This window comes from Thamnophis elegans, chromosome 3 (assembly GCF_009769535.1).
Source record: "Thamnophis elegans isolate rThaEle1 chromosome 3, rThaEle1.pri, whole genome shotgun sequence".
Taxonomy (NCBI): domain Eukaryota; kingdom Metazoa; phylum Chordata; class Lepidosauria; order Squamata; family Colubridae; genus Thamnophis; species Thamnophis elegans.
This window is the reverse complement of record NC_045543.1, coordinates 126,038,302-126,063,550: the sequence shown is the minus strand read 5'-3', so window position 1 is coordinate 126,063,550 and position 25,249 is coordinate 126,038,302. Positions and strand designations below refer to the sequence as shown.

The 25,249-nt window shown below is 37.4% G+C and overlaps 1 protein-coding gene across 1 annotated transcript; it reads right to left on the bottom strand.

Moving 5' to 3' along the window:
• Window positions 1–1,509: 1,509 nt before the first annotated feature.
• Window positions 1,510–25,020, bottom strand: PAIP1 (poly(A) binding protein interacting protein 1). The gene is made up of 11 exons (XM_032213194.1): window positions 24,644–25,020; window positions 17,481–17,629; window positions 17,017–17,205; window positions 11,471–11,583; window positions 9,157–9,268; window positions 8,182–8,307; window positions 6,503–6,609; window positions 5,168–5,285; window positions 4,982–5,036; window positions 3,749–3,833; window positions 1,510–3,090 (listed from the first exon to the last, which is right to left on the bottom strand). The coding sequence occupies exons 1-11, from the start codon at window positions 24,858–24,860 to the stop codon at window positions 2,982–2,984; spliced, it is 1,380 nt and encodes a 459-aa protein (XP_032069085.1). The 5' UTR covers window positions 24,861–25,020; the 3' UTR covers window positions 1,510–2,981.
• Window positions 25,021–25,249: the final 229 nt, after the last annotated feature.

Here is a 25,249-nt window from a genome sequence, read left to right as displayed (position 1 = left end):
GATTCTAGGGGGCGGTGCTCATCTTTTATTTATACGGTAGTCACTGTCATTTACTGTAAAATGAACAAATAACAAATAATCAACACTTGAGGGACAAATAATTCCCTCACCACTGTCTAACTATTCACTAAGGCTGCATTACTATTAGTCTTCTCATCGTTCCTATCACTCATCTCTTCCCACTTATGACTGCATGACTGTAACTTGGTTGCTTGTATCTTCATATTTTATGTTTACATTTATATTAGATTTATACTGAGTTTTCTGATTGCTTATTTGTACCCTATGACTATCATTAAGTGTTGTACCTTGATTCTTGATGAATGTATTTTATTCTTATGTAACAAAGAGCATATGCACCAAAGGTAAATTCCTTGTGTGTCCAATCACACTTGGCAATAAAGAATTCTGTTCTGTTCTGTAGTCTCTGATGGACAATAAGTGAGATATCGAGTGTTCTTCCTTTCTCATAAGGCAAACTACACCCCCCCCCACCTGAAACTTTTTCACTGCTAAAGATTTGGGATTCCATCTCCCAACATTTATTTCCTCTGTCTTCCGTTATGTAATTTTTGTATTATAAAATTTGGTAAGCCATAATGGCTGAGTTCAAACCACACATTAAATGATGTATCCAATTAACTTTGTTAGATTGTGTAATATACTAACCATACGGTCCTTAATATAAGACTTAATAATATAAGAGCCAAGATGCCGCAGTGGTTAGAGTGTAGCAATGTAGGCTACTTCAGCTGACTGCTAGTTGCAGTTCGGCAGTTCAAATCTCACCAGACTCAAGGTTGACACAGCCTTCCAGCATTCCAAGGTGGGTAAAATGAGGACCCAGATTGTTGGAGGCAATATGCTGACTCTGTAAAGTTTAGAGAGGGCTGTAAAAGCACTATGGAGCAGCATACAAGTCTAGGTGCTATTGCTAATATACTAACCAGTTCACACCATACACTAGATGACATGATGGCGGCTAGTTTGTGGTTGAAGTATGTTGTATAAATACTGTTCCTTGAAGAGGATTTACTATTTTGTACTGTTGGAACTAAAACACATACATACAGGGAGAGATCCATGTGGTCCTCAGTCTTTCATTTTTTAAAAAAAAAATGTTATCTCCTGAGGATGAAGAGTCTGAAGTCCTGAAAAGCAGGTGCAATGTAGCTGTTTCTGACCTTGATTTTGAAAAGGGCGAACAAGGCTGAATCCAGTTAATATTTCAGCAGGAAACTATCAAGAAATGTACATTGGGCCTTAGGCTAGTCAGGGAGATTACAATTGGAAAAAAAACCACATCCTGGCAGAAGGCAATGTAAAAACACACACACACAAACGTACACACATGTCAAGAAAATATGGATATATACATGTAGTCATCAGGCCTTAAATGAGACTTCACCAGCAACTCTAAAGATATTACTCATCAGGACAGAAGAAAACAAGGAAGATTTAATATTCTTTCTTAATAAAAATGAAAGCACTAAAAAAGTAAATAAAACGTATCCAACAACAACAAACTGTTTATTTTTATTTTTTGCAAAATATGGTGTTAACTAAATGCTAAACAACCAGAAGATGTAATTTTATACTAACTCATTTAACAGACACAAATTGTACCAAGTTATAACAGTGCAATATTAAACAGCACTATTTACATACATATTTACAACTTATGTCTTTATATAAGTTATTTAGCCTACTGCTCAGGAAGTTCAACACATTTGGTGTTAGGAAATAAGATTCTAGGTAATATAAAATAGTGAATAAAATGTTAAAAGTATTCTGGACACAATTTTAGAGAGAAAAAAACCCAGATGATTTAAAGGGAAGACATAATCAGTAGACAAATTTCTTTGTAAACAATTTACTTGTTAAATGTGATGGAAACTAAAAAGAGACACGAGTGCTTTCTTTTTAGTATGCATTTCAAAGACACAAATTATGAACTTCGAACTAAAAAAATAGCTTCTTTAAAATTTCAAAGTGAAAATCAACAGAAATGGCTGAATTCAGACATATTCTATTTTGAAACCTCTAAAACAGCAAGTCCTCAACTTAGGGCCCAATGTTGCTGGTGTAAAAAATTAATTATTCTCTGCAAACATGAGCAAAGGTCAGAATTTCTAGGCTGCTATCTGTGGATCAGGATTTAGAAAGCATCCTAAACCATTTTGGGAGACTTTGCAATCTTCTCCTTTACCTGATGAACCAGATTTTTAAACCAACATTTTAAAGTAATCCTGATTAGCATTAATCATTGTTTTGTCTGACAATAAACAATGGCTAAATCAGGAAGTATTAATATGAAAGTGGGTAAAGGAATAAACATGACACATTTCTGATCATCTAAAACCATACTTCAGAAGATGACCAATATGACATCTAAAACACAGTAATGTTGAAGACAGATTTGATGAACTGAAACATTAATTGACAATGTAACTGTTTGAAAATTCAATTTTTGTGCCCAGCTCCAAATTGTCCTTGGCTGGTTACAATTTTAATGATTTGTAAAATATTAAGTAAATAATTTGGCAACTTCATGAGCCTAAAAATGTGGGGTGAATGCTACAAGCTATCCAAAGGAAAGAATGTACAAATCCATTCCAAAAGCAAGTCAAAATGCATTACTATTGAAAGGATTTTACTTCAGAAAAGTGTGAATTTTTAATACAAATTTAATCTAACTTGAACTTTTAGATTAATGCGACGCGCCAAATAAATTTGTTACAGCAAAAACACTGCTTATTTAACTGTACATAAAATAAACTATAATATTTACATATTATTCAAGATAAAGAATTTCACTTTACAATTGCTTCTTTTTGGCAGATTCTGTTTAACAAGAGGGAAATTGCATACTTGGAAAAACTTAATTTCCTTTGATATGGATTGCAGGATTTTCCATTTGTTTCCTTATTGTCCATTCTATGCTGTTTTATTTTTTTCAAAAAACAAACTTTATGTAAAACTTATTGTTTCCTCTTGCGTTCAGATTCTAAGCAAAATTTTTCAAACGCTTCTTCAATTTCTGGATCCATCTCATCATCTTTTTCATCATCGTCATCATCATCATAGTATCTGCAATAAAATTCAGGTTAAATACACATTTTTCAAAATTCAACTTTTAAAAATATTAATTAAAAATACCAATAATAATGTTATGGATATATATTTGTATAAGTTGAACACTGGCAAGCTCTCATTGCACACCAAGTTTAAATTTCTTAGGTGCAAAGAAGTTCACATTTATAAATGTTAGCATCACTTATGAGCAAGAATGGTCAATATAAATTCCTAAGTACAAAACAAGTATTCTTTCCAACAGGAAACCATCTACATTCCAGCTGCTAAGGTCTACGCTGCACATTCAAATACAAACAGAGGAATTTATAGGATCCAAAAAACAGATCAGATAAGGAACTGAACAGAAGGACAGAAATAATAATCTTAAAGTAGCTTTTTTGCTGTAGGGCCTAAAATATTATGAAAATATTCTTTTAAAAAGCAACAATTAGTAAAAAGAGCTCTGTAGATCTCTTAAGGTATTTATTAATGTTACCATTTAGTAGAATATCAGTAAATAAAACTGAAAGAAGCAGTTCGAATTCTAAAGTATTTTCAAAATGATAAATTTTGACAAAAATATTCCTGAAAAGTAGTGACCAATTAGGAATGTTAGCGATCATGCTAAAACGATTCTGTCTGCATCACAAGTTAGACTAAAATAAGAACTTACTGGTCTCCAGCTCCTGTTCCATTTTCTTCATATCCTTGAAACAAATCTTGCCTTTCAAGAAGTTCTTGATATTTCTCTTGGTAATCTATAATATCAACATTTTATGAAGTACCCTATCCAAGCTTATTATTATTACAGATATGTATTCGATAATTTGGGTAAGCTCTTAATAACACATTGATTTTGCTTAAACGTATCATTTTATTGTACTTCATCATGCATATCCTGAGCTTTCTCTTCCCCTGCTTTTCTTCAAATAATGTTTGCACTCAAGCAGCATAGGTCTCACTAAAGAACTCACAATATACTGTACTGTAGCAAGGTTTTCTTACTGCCAACAAAAGTAAATGTCTGCAATGCACAATAAAGTGGAAAGACACGTTCTGTGCTTTAAACCATTAGTCAAAAGCAACTAAGTGCTAAACAGTACAATTATAAAAAGTCACACGAAGAAAAAAAGGGTTCCAAGACTGTGGATGTAGGATGCAGGTATGGAATAAAGCATGACTGATAGCAATCATTGATTGATTAACTGTCATCAAGTACTCTTAGCAATTCCATACAAATAGTTCTTGCTTAGCGACCTTTTGGTGGTGCAGTGGTTAGAATGCAGCATTGCAAGCTACCTCTGCTGGCTGCAGTCAGCAGTTTAATTCCCACTGGTTCAAGATTGACTCAACCTTTCATCCTTCCGAGGTCAGTAAAATGAGGACTCAGATTGTTTGGGGGGACTCTGTAAACCGCTCAGAGAGGGCTGTAAAGCACTATGGAGCAGAACATAAGTCTAAGTGCTATTGCCAATCTTCACATTTAAGACCTTTACAGGTCTGTAAAATAAAGGAAAACTGAAGTAAGATTGTAAGAATGGTTGTAATAGCTTTGTTTAACAACCAAGTTGCTAGTTCCAATTGTGGTTCCTAAATGAGGATTACCTATAGATGGATTTTCTCCATAACTATCTGTCACAAAACTTTGTATCTCTAGGTTTATTTATCTTTGTTAATAATTTGTCTACAAATGACAGAAACAGCAATGGATTCAATATGCTGCTGCTGTGACTGCAGACAATGAAACTAGCATGACACTTAGGATTCCATCTGAATAGATAGAAAGCATTTTCTGGAACTTTTAATAAAGCTCTATCTATTTTTGTCTGCCTTCTTTGAGAGCTATAACATTTAGATTTAATTAACTTCTACTTTAGGTATTATTTGCAGAGCAAATAGAACATACCTGGATCTGCTGCAGTGAAAGGCACACCCTCTGATGTGTAAAATGTTGGTTCATTCTAGAATTAAAATATACTTTATTTATTTTTGTTTCTATTTTTTAATTTTGTGTGCTTTAACATTTTTATATTTATTTCAGTAAAGCTATCTCAGGGATAATCTACGGAAGAAGAATACCAGTGTACTTTACCATGAAGTAGTTAGGATCGTTTTCTGGAGTTGCTTCCCTGTATGTTGAAGCAATATGTACCCTTCCCCAATTACTTGACCGCAGTTCTACTAATTTTAATAGCATTTGCTTTACATCTCTGTAACAGAAAAGTAGAAAATAAAAATTAGTGTTTACCGTTAGAATACACCCAATTTATTATAGCTTCTCAAAATGTAAATAAAATTTAATGCTAATGCATTGTCAAAGAACAACTTTTATTATCAGTATTCTCATACATTAAATATAGATATTAAATGACACATGGCTTTGAAGAATCTACAGCCCTCTCTGAGCGGTTGGTTGGTTAAACAAAAGTTATTTAAATTTAGCACTTCTGTTGATTTTGTCCTTTCTGCTGCGTTCAAGGACTCCATCCAGCCTCTTTCCTTATTACTCTTTAAGTGTACTGTCTTCTCTGAAATGGTTGTGTAAGCATTTTCTTAACTCTATTAGTAATGAGAAAAGCAGTTCTGGTCTTTCCCTAATATCTATTACAGGCGATAATTCATACACCAGAAGTAGCCTAATGATCTAGGCACGGTCTAGGCAAGCAATAGATTGTGCAGACATGTGCTGATGTCCACGACAAATAAGAAAGAAGGGGATATCATGGACACCCTGATCACTGCAAGACTAACGACAAATGAAGTTTCTTTAAGGGTATAATTCAGGGCTAGTAAAAATCATATCCTGTAGAGAATAACACATAAGGCTTTGCTAGGAAGCACAGGACAGTTCATTTTGGTCTACCTGATTCTTACTCTGCTTAAGCATAGAAATGAAAGAATAAAGAATAAACATAGAATTAGAATGTAGAATTATTTAGGGAATATATGAAAATCACAGGTTATTATTTGCTTTATTTATTGATCCAGAGGTTACCTAACTTTGTCATTTTGTGGCACCCTTCTGATGCAAAGATAGGTGCTGCAAAATTACAGAACTACAAAAATTAAAATATCCTACAATGCCATGTGAGCTCACTGCAGTCTTCTATTAGTCTTAAAAATTACACATAATATTATGTCACTATTCAAAGTAACTGCAAGGAGATTTTAAAGACGGCAAAATATACCTATTTCCTAGGATCCTCTAAACATTTTTTACTCCGTACATTTATTGAAAGATGTGTTATTTAAAAATGACATATATTTTAACACACACTTCACAGTCCATTTTTTATTACAATGATAATTTTTGCAGGAAATGAGCAAGACAGCTACAAACTGAACTGTACTTTTTATTACATTAGAAATGACACAAAATGGTTTTACATTACAAGATAACTGGGAAACGATTGAATTTTCTTACTACCTGCTGCAATTTGCATCTAAGACAACATTTTCAATTTTCTGTATTATATTATCCATATAAGTACTTCCTTTTTCTTTCCATGCATCTTCAAGGACAGATCCTGTCAACTGGGAAACAAATAAAAGCAATGACTGAGAACACATCAGATTAAAATAATTTGAAAAAGCGAGTTGCATTCAGAATTGGATAAGAACTATGCTTTCTAACCTTTTTTCGATTACAGTCGATGCTTCTTGCAAAGCTACTTTTATTTATATATTTATAAAATGCATAATGCTGCCCAATTCAAACAAAAAGTTAACAACAAATAACACCCCCCCCCAAAATAAAAAACAAGCAGCTCAATACATTTTTAAAAAAACTGAAGCAATAAAATGCAACCAGGTTAAACTGCACTGCAACTCTACTAATTGATGCTCCACTCATCTGGACTCAAATGCCGGGGAAAAGAGTCAGGTCTTGACAGACATTCCAAAAATGTGAAGGGCCGCCAGTTGTCCGCCAGGTATCAGGGCAATTTGTTTCAACAGTAAGGGGCCCAACTCAGAAAGCACATCGCTAAAGTCCTAAAAGGTGTCGGGAGTGAGAATGGGCCTTACTGGAGCATCTGGGACAACCCTAGAGAAGGCAACCCTGCCTATAACCATGTCCTATATCATGGAGGGCTTTATAGATGATGTACAGAATCTTGAAGCCTTTTAGAAGCTATTGCAGCTTGTGGAGTAGAGGAGTATTCAGAGCCTATAACTACTTGAGCCACCACATTCTGGACCAAGAGAAACCCTCCAGATCTTCATCAAGGGAAGCCCCATGTACAGTGCATTGTAGTAACCCTAATGGGAGTCAAGGTATGAGCAAGGCCCCCTAGTCCAGCAACTGGCACAGAAGACAAAGTTGTTCAATAGCCTCCCTGGCTGTAGCTGTTGCCACTCTTCTGGCAGGAGTTGTGACCTGAGCAGATGCACACTGAAATCTTGAGCCTAGTTCAAAAGTAAAAAATGTAAACTCTCAAATTCTTAGACAAGGGGGGTCTCAAGACCTACCATCAGCCCTTCAAGGTAGATTAACCTAGGAAAGTAAAGTTATGAATGCTAATACTACTTTTATTATAAGGTACAGAATCTTCCAAGTCTGAATACTTTATGAGAACTATGAAAAACTTTTATTTTTGTGAGAACTAGGGAAAATCCTGTCTCAAACACTTTGTCCAATTACATCTCTGTCCTGGGTTCGGGTTTCTTTTGTCTTCTGAGTGTTGTCTTGGTTGTGATTCTCCTGTTCCAAGGTTACTCCTTCTGGTCATTATGCCTACAGCCATTAATATTTGGAAGGGTTGGCTGAAGCCTATTCTTCCACATCCAGATACGGGAACAGAATTTTGGCAGCTTCGCTTGGACAGCCATGGGTAGAGATGTGGCTGGATTATCAACAGCATTTTGAATGCTAGGATATCCTGTAATAGGACAGGCTGTCCATGGACTAAATGTAATGTTCAACCCCCCATTTTGCCAGGAGAGATGAATATATTTCCACCGGTTAAAGAAACACTTAGTCACACTTCAGTATTTATATTAATATTAATAAACACCCAAAGAGGCTCTTTGATAAAGAGGCTCTTTAATTGCGTTAATAATTAACACAATTGTTTTTTAAAAAATCTCAGAATAAAAATGTCTTACCTTCAATAGTTTTACTGCACAAATTAAATTGCTGTCCAGAGGATTTGAAAAAAGGGTATTTAATAGCTCATGAAGTCCAGTTTGAAGAATGTCAGCTCGAGTTACTAGTCCTTTACTTCCTTTTACCTATAAATATGTAAAAATAATATTTGCAAAATTAATATTGAAAATTAAAAACTATTCCAAGTTCTTATTACTCAGGTATTTGGTATTTTTCTATATTAATTGAATAGCTGATTATATAATAGAATACTTCACCTCAAGGGGCTAGCTATTTTCCTCAGTTCAAATTTTTTTAGCTGCCACTGGTAACCCGGCAAAATATTTTATTTATTAAGAATCACTCTCGATAGTGAAATCAGCAGCATGTAAATTTAATAAACAAATACAATTTAACTACCTGTTGGATTTAATTGAATGAGAGGACTCACAATTTTATACCAAAGAGGATATAAAATGCCTACAGTAAGTAGTATGTTGCAACTGAGTCTAGTGAAATAGAAAAGCTTGATTCATGACTGTTGTACTGAAAGGTATCGCTCTAGCAATAAAATGATCACGACAATATGTACAAGCATACTACCACTTCATTTTTATAACAACATCTCCGGCACTTCTTCTGAACGGTTATGTTAGGAAATAATAAAAATCTCCATAAATACATTTTATTTTTGGAAATATAATGGAAAATATGCTCTCAGCATTTTATTCAATTGTTCATTTAAAATAATAATGTGCAAATTAGTGCAAGAACACCTAGTGTTTTTTTTTATAAGGATGCAAGCATATGACAATTAAGAACAAAATTAAATAAGAAAGAGTCTAATAAAAATTTAAATTTGTCCAGAGTTTTCTGATTTGCATTGAGTTACAATGCTCTACAGATGAATTCTTCAGCCATTTTCCTTGCAAATGTCTGGCCAGAATTATAGATTGAAAGAAGCAATTCAATCTGAAAGAAATATTTTTTTTTACCTCTAGATTTAGATAAAGTTCAGCCAAAAACAGCACAAATGCATGAAATCTTTTCCTTACAGCATCATCCCCTTTGGCAGCTCCATCTCTATTTTCAAATTCTTTTTGACACCTAAAAGATACATTTTTGTACTTATTGGTAAAATTCATAAAATGTGATTTAAAAACTGAGGCATATATGATGTTAAAGGATGACAGGAAAAAGATTTAACATTTATACAATAAAGTATCTTTGGTTGCAAAGTAACAAAACATTAAAATAGATTATGCAGCTTGATTATATACTTTATTGTTGCTTGGGCTGTCATTTCTGAACTCTGTTTATTCCTGATGATGTGGTCAAAGTTTAAGAATCATCGTAACTATCATCCAACACCATGAGTGTCAATAGTCTGCTTTAACATGACCAAAAAGGGACTCCAAGGAGAAGTAACACATTTAGGGGATGATTCTATTCTCAAAGTCTTCCACTTCCTACATAACACAGTAAAAAAAAAAGGCACTATGTAGGATAAAGTTGTGAAAAAGTATTTCAACGGAGTCCCTGAACAATACTAAAATATATAAACAATGATGGCTCCATGTAAAACTTCAATCTGATGTATTTAGAGGCAACAGTATTTCACCCCAGAATATCTGGTATGGCTTTCACTCAGGAACAAATCTGGACGTGGGTTTTCAATACTAGGTAAAGAATCGTTCCTTTTCTCCCTCTCCCAGGTAGCTTATTCTGCTCTCTGTGGCTGATCTTTCATCAGAGGTTTTCCCCAGACCTATCAGTAACTTCTCCAAAGAAAGAACAGGAAGCTGGTGGTTGCAGAAAACAGTATTGTAGTAGTTTTTCTCACTTATTCAAAATAAAACCTGGCATTCATGACTTTCAACAAACTGCTAGAAACTGTTCTGACCGAGGCTTCCCAAGATCATGAAGCAAACACCTTGTCCCAACAAAAAACCCTTTTATTAATTTACTGCGAATTCTGCTCATTCACGTCCAGCAAAGTCTTTCAAGGGAGGATCTACAGTCACAGACCTTATCTGGCAGGCTGCTATCTCCGAAACTTGGCAAGGAGTCTCGGGGAGTCATGAACTAATTAAGTGAACTAATTGTCTCCTGCAAACGCCACAACAGAAACCTGTTTGTCCTCCCAAATGTTGATTTAGGATGATGTCTGACCCCTTTTAGTTTGGGCTTTTTAAAAATTCTGTCTCCTTTTTCTTACAATACTTGTTTTAATGTTTTATCTGTAAACTGCCTAGAGTTGTTATGGAGTTAAGCAGCCTCAAAACTGAAAATAAACCAATGTTTATAGACAAACTCAGGCTTTATTTTCTTGATTTGATGATGTCCTCAAAGGCAACATTCTTGACCTCAGGGGGGAACAAAGGAGCTTCACCTAGTTTATCTGCAAGATTAGTCAGAGTATCTGTTTATTCTGAAAGAAGTAAACAGTCTGAATATCATCTTACTTTCATTAATATTCATTTATAAAGTTTGTTTACCTTTGAGAATATAAAAGCAAACAGCACAACATCATTGACATTCAAAGTCTCAGTCTCCTATGTTTTGCTTGTTCTTCCACACTTTCACTCAAAATTCAGGTCTGTGGCAAGCAAACCTCCTCATTGCTTACAATAATTGAAACAAATAATGTCAGATATCACAAAAGCTAAAGATTTTTCCCTCTGAAATTTGCAGATGTTTTGATTCATTTTTAGTTAAGATATTTTATTCACTTTGATATTTCAAATAATATTTTTGAAAGAAGCAAGTTGTTCATTTTTAACAAAACAAGAAATGATTTTAAAAGTTGAAACAATAGTTCTGAGCAATGCAAATCTAGCACACTGTATTACCATTCAATTTTTTTCTAGCTTTTTAAATAAGCTTGGAAACTGATTCTGCTGCTTTAAAGTATTTTATTAATAATGAACATCTTAAAGCAGAAACATTTTTCTTCATGCTTGATTGGAAGTCTGGAAAAAATGGACTGCTTTAATTAATAGTTGAAAGGGCTTGCGTTAGCAAGTTCTTTGAATCGTTTTTAAAGTATGCAGAGCTCTAATGTAGGATATGCACAGAATCAAGATTGACAGTTTTGTTTCTGTCAATGGCAGCTTCTTTCAATATAACAACATCTGCAAACTTCCATTTCAACCTCATACAAGTATCTTACGAATTAAAGCTAGTAACAATGCATAGAGAATTAATTTTGGAATAAAAAATGTTCTGAAAAGTTCCTGGGAAATATTGAATCAGAGGGTTTTTTTTGTTAAAATTCACACACATATACACATACACACATGTACTGACCTGGAAAGGAGTAATTTTCTAAAGTTGTCATTTTGTGGATTAATCGTGAGGTGATGAGAGAGATAATTGCATAGCCGTGCCCCGATATAGGAAAAATTGGGGACAGATGTAGCCTTTCAAAATAATCAGAAAAACAACCAGAATTAGACATTTTCAAAAGTTCTGTGGTGGTTCTATATTTTCTACTTATTTCAAATATAGGTAATATTCTCAATAGCGTTTCAGGAATTTTAGGTGGCAAACCTCTTTGGATTTTTGCTAAAACTTGACATCACAATAAAAACTGGATAGTCATTAATAGAACATTAAGATTGTATTTGACTTCAGAATTGAATTTTAAGGATGGGACTTGAAAGGGTTTCTCAAAGATTTAGGAGTTCTTACTCTCTCATAAAGAGACTGGAACGAAAAGATTGCTTAAAAGTTAGGCAATCCTTCCTTTAAACACACATGAATTCTCCCAAATTATTAGTTCACTTCTTTAAGAGAACCAGTTAGGTATAATGATTAAGGCTCCAGGGTAGAAATCAGGAAACCATGGGTTCTAGATCTGCTTTAGCCACAAAGACAGATGACTTAAGCCAGTCACCCTCTCTCAGGCTTAGGAAGCAGGCAAGCAGAAGCCCCTTCTGAAATCTTGAAGGGACTTGTCCAGGAAGTAGCAAAGAGTCAAATCAACTCAAAGGCATATGAACATTACTAGCATCACCTAATCTTTTATTTAATAACAATTGTGAAGACACATTATACAACATGTACATCAATCTGTTGAATTATGAATTCCTGAACCATTTCATTTTTTTACGGATACACAGCTTCCTTTCCCTGAATGTCAATGTTTTTTAAAATTGAGAAACAAAATTGCCCTTGCTAGTTTCACTTTCCCTTAACAGATAACAATTAAAGTCCTTGCTAAAACGAAACAGAAACCAAATGCACTTAACATAACATACCACAGAATATTTACAAACAAATGCTGCTTTGTAATCAAATGCTGAGTTCCCTAGTGGATTCATGTTCTCAATTCATATCCTTTGTCCTCATTTTCAAAATATACAGACGGCCTTAACTTTGGTAATTACCGTAACTGTTCTTTTTCTACAATTACTATCTTTGACAGTATTATTTTGCTACATTTATGCAGCAGATGTTTTCCAAGATGGAAAAACCAATTCCTTAAATTATGAACATATATAAGATAAATATATGTCTACAAATAGTCCTTGACTTATGACTACTCACTTAACAAGTACTTGAAATTCTAATGGATCTACCTAGAGGATACTTACAAACTGAATTCAGAATTTCAACATTTTCCCTCATGGACACATGCCTAAACTTTGGGCACTTGGCTACTAGGCTGCATTTATGGCCATCTGCAGCATTCCATGCATGACCGGGGATTATGACAGTTTTGCTGAAAATCAGCATGTCCTGTTTGTGGCAAAACCTTTGCAAACCTTTGATTTATTCAATGGCCACTACAAAAAAGGTCCTATAATTGGTTTGACCAAACCATTTTATCACGGTCATGAGTTATGACTGTGATTGGCAGGCTCCATTACGGTCATAATCTGAGGACTACCTTTATAGTAAAAGGATAGAGAGAATGTTTAGAATATTATTTTAAAATTTATCCATAAAAAAACAATCTATTTCTAGTTTGATTAGATAAACAATGAGACAATATTAACAAACATCAGGGTTTATTATTATTATAAGGTACACCAAATCAAGAAACCAAGACTGACTGTCCTAATAGCTGCTATTTATTATGAAAGCATTGTAGAAAACCAACCTATTGCTCTTTTATATCTAGAGTTTTCATAAATTTATATTGAATTAGCTATATACTCCTACCTAACTCTCCTCACAGAAACAAGGTTCAAAGGGGGCATTTAAGCTATTGAGTACAACCTCTGCTTAGGTCAAGAATCCAAATTAAAGCGTCCTTGACAGATGGCTGTCTAAATTCTGTCTGATCATATCCAGAGAAAGCAGCTTAGGTCTCCCTAGATAATCTGCTCTGGTCAAATTATTTCCTACCATTCAATCAGAACCTGTTTTATTTTAACAGAAGACTATTATTCCATAGATAACAGATCCAATAGAAGAGAATATATGTAGTTCAGGGTTGAACTGTGGAATCTCTGAGCATGGCTGTTTGCTTGCAGATGTTTCATCGCATTACTAGATAATGTAAACCACTTAGAGAGAGGTATAAAGCACAGTAAAGCAGTATATAAGTCTAAGTGCTATTGCTATTGCTAATATCATGATCTCCCATCATGATCCTAATATTAGCTAGCTGATGATAAAACATATGCAAGCAAACGAAGAGCACCTAGGCCTCCAGAGAACAGATTTTTGCTGCCTTCTGTATAACACATCTTGATAATTTTCACTATTTTTATTTGCTCAGTCTCAGTTTACTCACATTTTTCTTAGGAGTCTAGAGCCCAGAATAGGACATTCTACTGAAAATGAGACAGTGAAATGATTATTTTGTCTGACTGAAAATTATATTACTGTTGGTGCTTCTTTTTTCTCAGCAAAGTACTTTAGATCTTTATTGAATTCAATTTGTTTACAGCCCATTTCCCTACATTATAAGATTGCCTTGGACACTGGCAATAATTTTCTCTGGAATTTGGCACATTCACAAGAAACATAGAACCTGATTTGAATGAGTAAAATTCTGTTACTGCAATCATAGCATTCTAAATGGGATGAAGCTTCTAGCAGCCTAAAGATTCCAATGATATATTTATTAAATTTATTGCGATCTATCTCACTGTTGAAGTGATTCTGGGAGGTTTATAAACTGTTAAAATCTGATATAAAACCATTAAGATTAAATAGAAATTAAAAATCAAGAGGTTAGATGACACAGGAAAGAACAGGGGTGGATCTTTTACCAATCCTTTCAGTCATTCCCAGCAGACTGCACCAGCGCTATTAGGACCCAGATCAGCTTGCAAAGCCAGGTTTTAAGGCTCTTCCAGAAGGCCAGGAAGGTGGGTCTTGACTTCACCTCTGGTGGGGGAATATTTCAGAGGGCAGGGCCCACAAAAGGATGTTCTCCTGGACCCTGAGAGCCAAAATTCTTTGATATACAGGATCTAAAATAGGCTTCTTTTGCTGGAGTAGGACAGGTCAATCCCATTGGGGTGAGATGGCTCCTCAGATACCTTGGACATAAAGGGCTTTGCAGGCATTAACCAACACCTTGAACTGGAGCTGCAATAGTGCAGCTCACTCAGTGCTACATGTGCTACCGAGGGGCATCTAGAACTGTTTGTGCTGCTGTGTTCTGCACCAGTGATAAATTTCCAAATACTCTTCAATGTAGAGTGAGTTGCGGTCAACCAAGTGAGAGATGACAGGGCACACAGAGCCTCATAATACTGGAAAAAGATATAATGCTGGATTCAGTCCTGGGTTTCTTTCTCCTGCCCTTTCATAAAGAACTGGCCTTTCCCTCTTCTTAACTCTAAGTTTAATCCTGGCATTGCTCTATCAATATGATCTTGTATTTTGTTTCCACCTATTGAAGCTTTAGCTTTCGTAGTTTTTATACCATTCAAAAATTTGAAAAAAAAAAACCCTTTCTCTCTTTATCTGAGTCATCAGGGAATATATTTAATGACCAAACTATATGGAGGTTCATTTGAAAAATACTCCCTCAAAACAATTATTAACATTCTTTGTAAACCTTTCAAGTCACCAAAGGATCCAACTAATATTCCATCCCATCTTCAACTTGTTTGCCAATAAGAATATCACAGGATATTTTGTCAAATGCTTAGCTGAAGTCCTGATGCATTAAAGTCCATCCCTTTTCCATCATGTACTAAGAAGTTATTAACCCACCCACCCCCAACACACAAAAGGATTTGCCTAGCACATTGCTGCACTATTTTCAAGACACTAACATACTGGTTTAATATTTGAATTAGAATCTTCCGAAATATTGATACCCCCCCCCTTTTGAAAACAGAAATTTCATGGCTTTCCAGTCGTCTGACAATTTACATGCTTACCAGAATTTCTCAGACACTAATGAGAGGTTTAGACAGATCATCATCCAGGTATTTTATGACACTAAGATGCAATACACATGGGCTAAAAATCTGAACATAATTCAGAACCAGTAGGTATCCCTTAATTCAAATTGAAATGTGCCCCCTTTACTGATTCTTTACAATTGCCTAATGGAATCCATATCCTTTTTTTCAAAAACAAGACAAAATAAATGATGAATTTTGCTACTCTTTTGTCATTTCCATTGAGGGAATGATAAATTGTTTTCTTCTCTATTTATTTTGAATATATTAATAGAAGCTCTTTTTATTATTGTTAGCATCCTTCACTTAATTCAGATAATTTTTGTACTTTAGCCTCCTGGACAACATCGCTACAAGATTGGACTATCTCTGTGCACTCTTGATGGTCCATTCCTTCTATCTACATATCCTTGTGATTTTCAGATTCTGTAAAAAGCATTCTGAGCACTTTAATGTCTTCAACTATCTTTCTTATTTTTGTTGTTGGAACTATTTGCAATTTAATTTTAATAACTCAAATTGTAGTAGGATTTCTCAGTCATCTTAAGTTCTATTTTCACATTACCTTCTCCATAATAAATGTTATTATTATTTCCCTATTATAATCTGTTTTCTTGACATCCTAAATATAAATGTGAGAGCCTTCAGCTTTAATTTCCTTTAAAATCAATAATTTGCAAGATAGATGCCAGTTTCCATGCATGTTTCTATTACTTCTGCTTTATATATGAAAACTTTCCTTTGGTGAGATTCTAATAAAAAAACAGCTGATTTGCTGCTGGTTTTTCCCCTAAAAATAAAGCCTAGAAGTTTACTATACGCTCTTTCCATTTATTTCCTTGAACAAAAAAATTTGGTAAACATTTCTCTCTTATGCTAGATTGCAAGGTTCTTTCATATCAGGTGTTAAAGCAGATAAAGCACACAATTAATTTGCTATTAATCAATATTCAAAAGGAATGCTTCCCTCTATTCTTTTTATATTGCATAGCAAACCTTTTTTTTAATCTCAAAATCTCCAATTGGTCTAAGCTTTTAATGATTTGAGGTAAAGATTTTATAGCATTACACGTTTACTTATTTTAAAGATTTATATGACTACCCAATTTGCAAAAAAATGGACTCTCAGAGGCATACATCAACATCAAAAATCACAATAACCATTAAAAGGTTACATAGTTGTCATACACCTGTTACATCTGCAAGATGAAGCCCATTCTGCCCCTAATGCCTGAGAAAAAACCTCAGGGGGGGGGGGGAGGAGAGAAGGAATCACTATGCAGGTGAAAGCAGAGAAGGTCTACCTCCTAAATCCCGTGAGATGACAATGTTTCAAGGAAGGGACCTGGAGCACATGCACTCTGCTGAGGCATGTTTGGACAGGCAGAAAGAGGCTCCTCAAATAACTTGGTCCTGGGCCATGTACTCCCTTGCTTTATTTACACAAATTTCTAATGCCATAGCTACCCAACACTTTACCTGTTGATATATGAGTTCAACAAGTTCTTGTAAAGCTTCGTATGTAGTCACACAACCATTTAGAATTTCTGCAAAATGTGCTATTTCAGTTTCAAAACAGGCTGGTTGCTCTGCAAGATGATTCAGAAAATCCTGCACATATTCTGTTGAAGTTGGATATCCAGCATAGTCATCTTCTAAAGAAGATCCCTAAAAATAATAATCAATATGAATTGGTTTGCTATCATTAATTTATACTTAAAATGTCTCTGTATGTTCAGTTTACTATTCAAGGAATAGTAAGTGAATAACATTTATTATTTTTTTAAACATCTTCATTTTTTAAATCTACATCAAAAGGAAGATTTTGGAATGAAATAGATGCATTCACAATAGAGTGAATGTATTTCCTATTTTTTTAAAAAATAAACTTATAAATTTCTTTATTTAGGTGGAAGAGGTGGAGATAAATTCTTAATACTTACAGTGTGATTTTGGGTGTATCCTGATGGGTAAAATTCAGGAGCATTTACTGACAGCTTTGACATTACCACTGGAGCCACAACCACATGAGGTTTAGTTACTGCTGAGCCTGGATTATTTTTTTCTGGTAACGATGAAGGTCTTGCTGGCTCTGAAAAAATATACAAAGCCTAATTAAATAGCTTTCATATGCTGCGCTATATGTCAGTTTAAAACTACCATTATCTATTCTGGCAGCAGACAAATACAATCTGCCATTATAAATTACTAGCTCAGAAAATAATTAGGAGATATGTAATAAAAGACTATATAAATAAACCAGTAAAATATATTAAGAACATTTATTGAACAGGTGAACCTTCACATATGACAGGATGTTTGCCTTCCCCCTTTATATACCCTCAAAATCCACCATAGAGCTATTTTAAGGAACCTAAAACTAATGGAAACTGCTTCTGTAAACAGATAGTGAGATGGATTTCACTCACTATTTTTCTGTTTAACTATGGATATGTCATCCTTAGTGATAAATTCCTTCACAGATACTTTACAATATTAGACTCAATTATCAGTAAAAAGCAATTAAAAACCAAGAATTGTTGCCTGCCCTAGGCAATATCTGAACCACTAGGAAGTCAGTAGGCAGAAAGTTTTCTGGAACAAGAGATGGCTTAATAATAATACATCTAAAAGAAGCAAGAATGCTCTGTGACACTGGAACTACTGCTGAAAAAGTGGTTATCTAGTACCCTCTTAACTGATCTTATCTAATGAAGTTATATATGCATGTGACACCAGAGTCTACTTTATGTGAATGGCGAGGCATTCCTACTTCTCTACTCTTTATTGTGTTGGCAGCCTTTTCCTAGTATATTTGTTTAATTTACTGATTCTGTATCTCTAAAATCTGAGGGTGAGGAAACAATCTTTAATTTTTTAAACATAACTTTGAACATTTATAAAATGCTCAACTATATGGGAATTGATCGTCACCACCTTCCTTTTTCTATGAAGTGCCACACTGCGATGATACTCTGAATGATGTCGGTTCTAATACTTAAGTGGAAGTAGTGGCAGTGGAATCTGTATACACATATTTTTTTAACTTAAGCTGCATTACTTGATAATATTCTCTGCTTAAAAAAGTTCTACTAACTCTGCACAAAACGAGACCAATCAGGTGTATTAAAGAAGATCATGACAGAGTAGGGAAGATCTGTTGAAGAAGGAGGTGGTGGTGGCTGCCTTCACTGCCCAGGCCCAGGCAGCTGCTTGATGCTGCTTGAGGGTGAGGTCCGCCTTCCTGTCCTCCAACTTCAGAGCCTCCTCTGGTTCCCCTGGCAGAGTAGGGGGGGGGGCGGTATGTAGTACCAATACTGGAGCATCAGTGGAGGGCTGAGATAGCACCCCAGCCATGTCTTTGTCCACATTGAAGAAAGTCTTGTCTGTGGATGTGGGCATGGGCCCCGCTGTGGGTGCAGCCCATTGGCGCTTGACCGACTCAAAAAAGGCCTTGGGAGTTGGCAACGTGTCGGTCTCAATGGCCTGCTCATCAAAGATGGTTTCTGCAGAAAACCGCTGGTGCTGAGGTGGTGCTTCTGCTGCTCTGTTTCCGACCTTGGCGGCTGCTTTGGCCTTGAACAGGAGTAACTTATACAATGAAGGGTAGAACAACCCAGTGAAGGCCGGCTTAAGAGGGGGTGTGCCTTCATCTTTGGATAGTTTATCCTCCCTAACTTCCCTCTCCCCGCAATCCAGGTCACTGTCCTCTTGTGATGAGGCTGAGGAACTAGAGCTGTCTTCCCCCTGGGTTTCCAGGCCCTCTGGTATCCTGGGAGAGATGCCACTTGAGGTTGCATTTGTGGCTGCTGAAATGCCGCTGTCATGCATTGCTAGAAGGCCCACATCACCAGGTCCTGAAAATTGGGGAGCCCTGTGGGGGGTTGCTGGCTAGAACACATGCCCATCTGTGTGTGGGGACAACCCAGAGGTGGCAGCCCCGTGGGCTGGGCTGAACCCCAGGAACCCGTATGTGGGGGGGGATTGCCACCCCTGAGGAAGACCCCAAAGACCTGATGTGTCAATAGGGATCCTTGCTTGCAATGTGGGTGCCTCCCCTGTAGCCCCACCTATTGTAGGGACTCCAGGGGCCTTCCCCTTCTGTCCCAGGCCTGGGATGGACTTAAGGCCACTTGCCTTTTTGTAGAGTTGCTCCAGCTTCTTGTCCCTTCGCCTCTCATACTTAGAGGGTTTGGAAGGCTTCTAACCACCCTCTGCCTCCAGCTCTGCCCTGGGGGAAAGGTGCTTTTTCTTGTCTCTAGCCTTTGTCCCCCCCTCCTTTCTGGGCAGCCTCTGGGGTGGTCACTAACCTTGGTTGATCCTCTGCCCCTCTGGTGAGGCTGCTGGCTATTGCTGCAGGTACTTGAGTCCTGCCAGTCTCCTCGTTGCTGATGGGTGCCGCCATCTTGGAACACGTGGCTCCTCCCGGCTTCAAAATGGCGCCCGTGCCAGGAGAACAAAGGGCGCCTCTTTTAAATCTCCTGTTCTGGCGGCTTGTGTTCCAAAGAGCTGCCGTGCACCTCTGCCGCTGGTTTTTCTTTCTTTTGCGTCTTTCTGGTGCTGCAAGAGGCTGGGCTCTGCCTGTGGACCCCCTCCAATGAAGTGGGCCATGTGGACAATGGCGCAGGCGCTCTGTGGCATTTGGGAAGCCGCGGTTCGCTGCTCAACCCAGCGGGGAGCAGCGGAGCACACCGGTGCCTGGCAGAGTTCCCGCGGCGAGGCTTACCTTCTGGGCGGGAATTGAGCGCCGCCCTCACTTGCTGGTGGCCCGATTCGCGCCCCATGGCACTTGAGGAAGCCACAGCCCACTATTCGACCCTGTGGGAAGCGGAGGAGCGCTCCGGCGCCGCTGGTGCCTACGCAGCAGGGCTTGCCTTTGGAAGGCTTGTGCCCTTTGTTTTCTGTTTGCCTAGCAGATTTCCTGTTCTGAGTGATACTTGTCTCAGATGCCTGGGCAGCGTGCCGCCCCCAAGGGGGCTTTTGGCAGAGTTTTCTTCCGCTCGGGGAGCTGTCTAGCTCGCTTGCAGCTGCTGCTCTAGAGAGATGAATATCCTTTTTCTTCCTTTAAAATTCCTCAAAATTATTGGAGATCCAGGATGGCAAACCGCCCAGTTGAGGGACTGAGTCGATAACTGGGCAGTGCCTAGTGGACCACGGGCGTATACCAAGAGCTTATATGATTCAGTCCAATCAACGAGAGGATAAGTCAAGCCATCCTGTATACTCCTCCCCTCACTATGGAGAATAACAGGAAATTTGGTGCTTACAAAAATACCCGATTTGGTCGTGATCAAAAGTGTTTGTGAACAGAGGTTCTAATGTACAAATAAAGTAAGAAGTGGTTCCTGATAGGATAAAAATGGCCAATAGCAATGGAAACGGTTGATAAGAGCCGAGGTGGAGGAGTGGTTAAATGCAGCACTGCAGGCTACTTCAGCTGACTGCAGTTTGGCTGTTCAAATCTCAACGGCTCAAGGTTGACTCAGCCTTCTATCCTTCCGAGGTGGGTGAAATGAAGACCCAGACTGTGGGGGCAATATGCTGACTCTGTAAACCGCTTAGAGAGGGCCGAAAGCCCTATGAAGCGGTGTATAAGTCTAACTGCTAACTGCTATTGCTATAACTTTTCTAGGTAATTCTGTTCAAAGACAGCTGTCTGCAAGAATACACGTGATGGGGCTGTAAGAATCTCGCATGCAACCATTTTCTAGATGCATGCCAGTTATGCCCATTTTTGGACCTTCTCAGAGTTACCCACAACCTGATCACCTCCCACCTGACTTATTATAATGCAATCTACATCGGGATGCCTTTGGAGTGTGTGTCCGGAAGCTTTGGTTGGCTTAGAATGGAGTAGTCTGCAATTTTGCCTTGGGGACCATGAATGGACATGGAGCCAATCAAGGGGTTGGTTTATGTTGCTGCTGCTATGTGGATGGGAGTATGGGTTTTTATGTTTGGATTTTTAATGTTGGAAGCAGCCTGGGGTCACCTAAATAAATACATTTGATTATAAATAAGGTTTTTTTTTTGCATTTTTAGAATTCAGTATTAGAATTTGTGGTAATTTAAATGTAAATTACTATCAATCAGAGGAAAAGTTGTATCAATCTTATATTCCAAGATTTTTCTAAATATTCCTAAGAGAAAATGTTTGTTTGCAATTTTCAAATCAATGGAGTAGAATAAACCTAGTGACCTGAACATCTATAGCAGATTTCAACCTTAAGAAAATTATTGAGTCAGTGTGAAATCTGTAAGTCTCATAGAAAAATACCATTTTTAAATACCAAGTAATAACTGACCTTATATTATCATCATTAATTCTGTTCACATACTGTTAAAGTACTTAAAGTACATAAAGTACAGTGTCACTTCAAAACTGCAATATAAAATTATAGTGCATAATGATTTATGTCTGTATAGTACAGCAAGCTAATGCAGCTCTTTTCCAACAGCATCCCAAAGACAGAACTGAGGAATTATTGGATAGGTAGACTATCTGGCTGATTACCTGAATCAAAAAACCTTGTCCTTCTTATCTCCTCCAGAATGCTGATTGAGAATTCTGGAGCTGTAATGGCAATCAAAGAGCACTAATCTAGGAAGGCTGTTTACACTGCTGTACAATTTTTTAAAGGCAGTAATACCCAAGGGACTTCTCTGCCCTAAAGACTTCAATCTGTGTACATCTGATGTGGAGCCAGAAAACAAAAGTTGTGTTAGTTACTAACTGGCCTGAGTGGAGAATAGCATCATACATTTCTGCCAGCAACAGTGTGTGTGGACCATTCTTACACTAGAGTACTGATGATATTACCAAGCAACAATGCAAATGTTAATATGCACTGCCCTCCTTATTACAACCAGTCCAGGTTGTAATATAAGGTATAATCACAGGATGGAAGAGGTAACATTTTAAAACTAAAATGTTACCTCTTCCATCCCAGTACAGATCCTTATACTGTCTGGCTTTAAATATTATTTAAAATATACAGAGATCTTTCAATGTTGGAAGAAAGGAAGCCAAACATTGAGCATCCTTCCAATACCCAAAAAGATATGACTATCAAAATGAAAGGTAAAGAGTACAGATAGGATGGATCAAGAGCAATACTGTATTTTATTTATTTATTAGATTTGTGTGCCACCCATTAAAACATTAAAATGATAAAACAAATAATAATAATAATAATAAGCAAAGGTTGTATAGATACTATTTTCTGAAAAAAATAGCAATCAATTTGTTTTAACAGTATTTTAAAAAGCACATTATATCATGATTATTTTAATAGTGCCATAAATATTTATGGTATTTGACAGAATTGAATAAACTATCCTTCCCCAAGGAATAGATTTTTCCCCACAGCAGGCATTTATTGAAAACACACATTCTTCTCTTTTTTTCCACACATTTATAGCTTGATAATATCCTTGTAAAGGATAAAAATGGGGAAGACCTAGAGATGGGAACGCCTGGGAAAAAAACAGAAAAATTTGGGAAAAAACACGGTTTCCCCCATTTTTTCCATTAGTCTAGAGTCTGAACTGTTGAGAGCTATGAAAGTTGGTTTGGAACATTTTCAAGTAAGTGAAAGTCAAATTTATTTAGAAATAAGCTAACGATTTTAATAGAATTTGCTTCTCAAGCAGAGTGCAACATGTAAACATGGTTTACACAGGTTTTAGATTACTATTTATTCTTAGTGTCCTATTGTGCATTGTAAATTGCTTTAAACATAATTTCAATTTATGTTTTTTACATGCCTAGAACAGAACTACTTGAATATCTTAATTTTTTATTAGGATTGATTAAATATAGTTGTATTAAGTTTAATTCATCCCTAAAAACTTGAGTATTCAGAATTAAGGTTTTTTTTTTTGTATTTTTATTCACGTTTAGGATTTCACAGAGCCAACAATATACAAATTTGGAACTGAATTCTACTGATTGAGCAAAACAATGTCCAATTGGCATAAAATTTAGCACCAGGAAGGCAAAAATAAAAAAATGAATTATTTATTTATAATAAATCTCTTATTAAAAGAGTACTGTCTTCATATTCATATTCCCAAGAGATACAGGTACGAATGGATTCATGCATTGAAAGGTCAAATTATACATACCTCACTATGTAATACCAGAAGTTACACAAATATAGATCAATGACACATTGTTACAACCTTAAATATCTATTCCAGGGCATTTTAAAGGGCAATCACAGGAAGCAGTATATTCAAGGAATAGGACTGCCAAATGCAGCTGAAGCTAGTCAGCCCCAGAAATATTTTTTCTACAACATGCATATTCTCACACTACTCATGAGTCCAAATAGCCTTTCGTAAGTTAATAATTCGATTTCTTGAAACCTTCGAAGTAATGGAAGGATGATTAAAGACCTGGAGACTAAAACATTTGAAGAACATTTATATTGACATTGTTTCCTGATTGCTTATTTGTGCCCTATGACTATCATTAAGTGTTGTACCTTATGATTCTTGACAAATGTCAAGAATCCACTAGCATTTAAACAAAAGCGAACCGCTATATAGATTTCCCCCCCTAACATTTGCAAATAAACATTCAAAGCTTACGTTTGGATCTCATCTAACGAAAAAGGCCACATTTCACTTAAATTGCACACCGAAACACAACCCCCCCCCCAAAAAAAACTTAAATGCCCGTAGAAGGACTACAGCAAAAGCCGGGGCTTAAATTAGGGAGGCTGCGTGTTTATTTGGGGAAAAAAAACTCAGTATATTTGCCACAAAAACTGCAGAGCTCCCAAACGACTTGGAAACCCAGGAATGTGGCGAGCAAGTTAACAGGGGACGTTGGGAGACATTTGGTAGCGGGGTGGGAAGAAAGCGAGAATCCATGCAACCTCCGCCCCCCCCTCATGGTGCATTAAGGAGGGGACGAGGTTAGAGAGGAGTGTGGGACGGCCTTTTTCCTCACCAGGCTCGCCTCCTCCTGTAAAGAGAGGGAGAGGCAACGCGGGGAACGGTCCCCAGCGGCCCAGCCTGGAGGCCAGAGCCCCCCCCATTTCCTCCACCCAAAGGGGAGCGAAGGGGATCCTTTGCAGGGGGCGACGGAGTGCAGTACCTGAGGCGGCGTTGGTGCCCGGAGGCGCCGTCTTGGGCGGCCGGAGAGGCTCCTGAGGACGCGCGAAGCCCTGCTTCAGGAGCTGCTCGGGAGTCCCGAAAGTGCCGCCGCCGCCGCCGCCGCTCCCCAAGCGAGCCCCGCTTTCTGGGGCTAATGGGGCACCACCCCCTCGGCCTCGACCAGCGCCGGGAGCCCGGTCGAAGCCGTTGTCGGACATATCCGCTCTCCGCAGCCGTTGCTTCTTCTTCTTCCGAGTGGGGAGGAGGGGGGGCAGCAGCAGGGTCCGGGCCGCCGGCCGCCCTCGCCCCGCCGCTCTTAGTCCTCCCCACTCCGCTTCTGGTCGCAGGGCACGCCGACAAACGAGAAGCAGAGCGCCTCTAAGCCATCCCTCCGCTTTTGCCCACAGCGCCTCCCAGCGCTCCGGAGGGTCTCTGTCAAGATGTCGCCAGAACAATCCAGGATTAGCGACCCGGCAACTATATTACTGTACAGCAAGAGGTCCCTAAACTTGGCAACTTTAAGACTTCAACTCCCAGAATTCTCCAGCCAGCATAGCTATTCTGGCAGCATAGCTATTCCTAGCATAAAGAATTCTGGGAGTTGAAG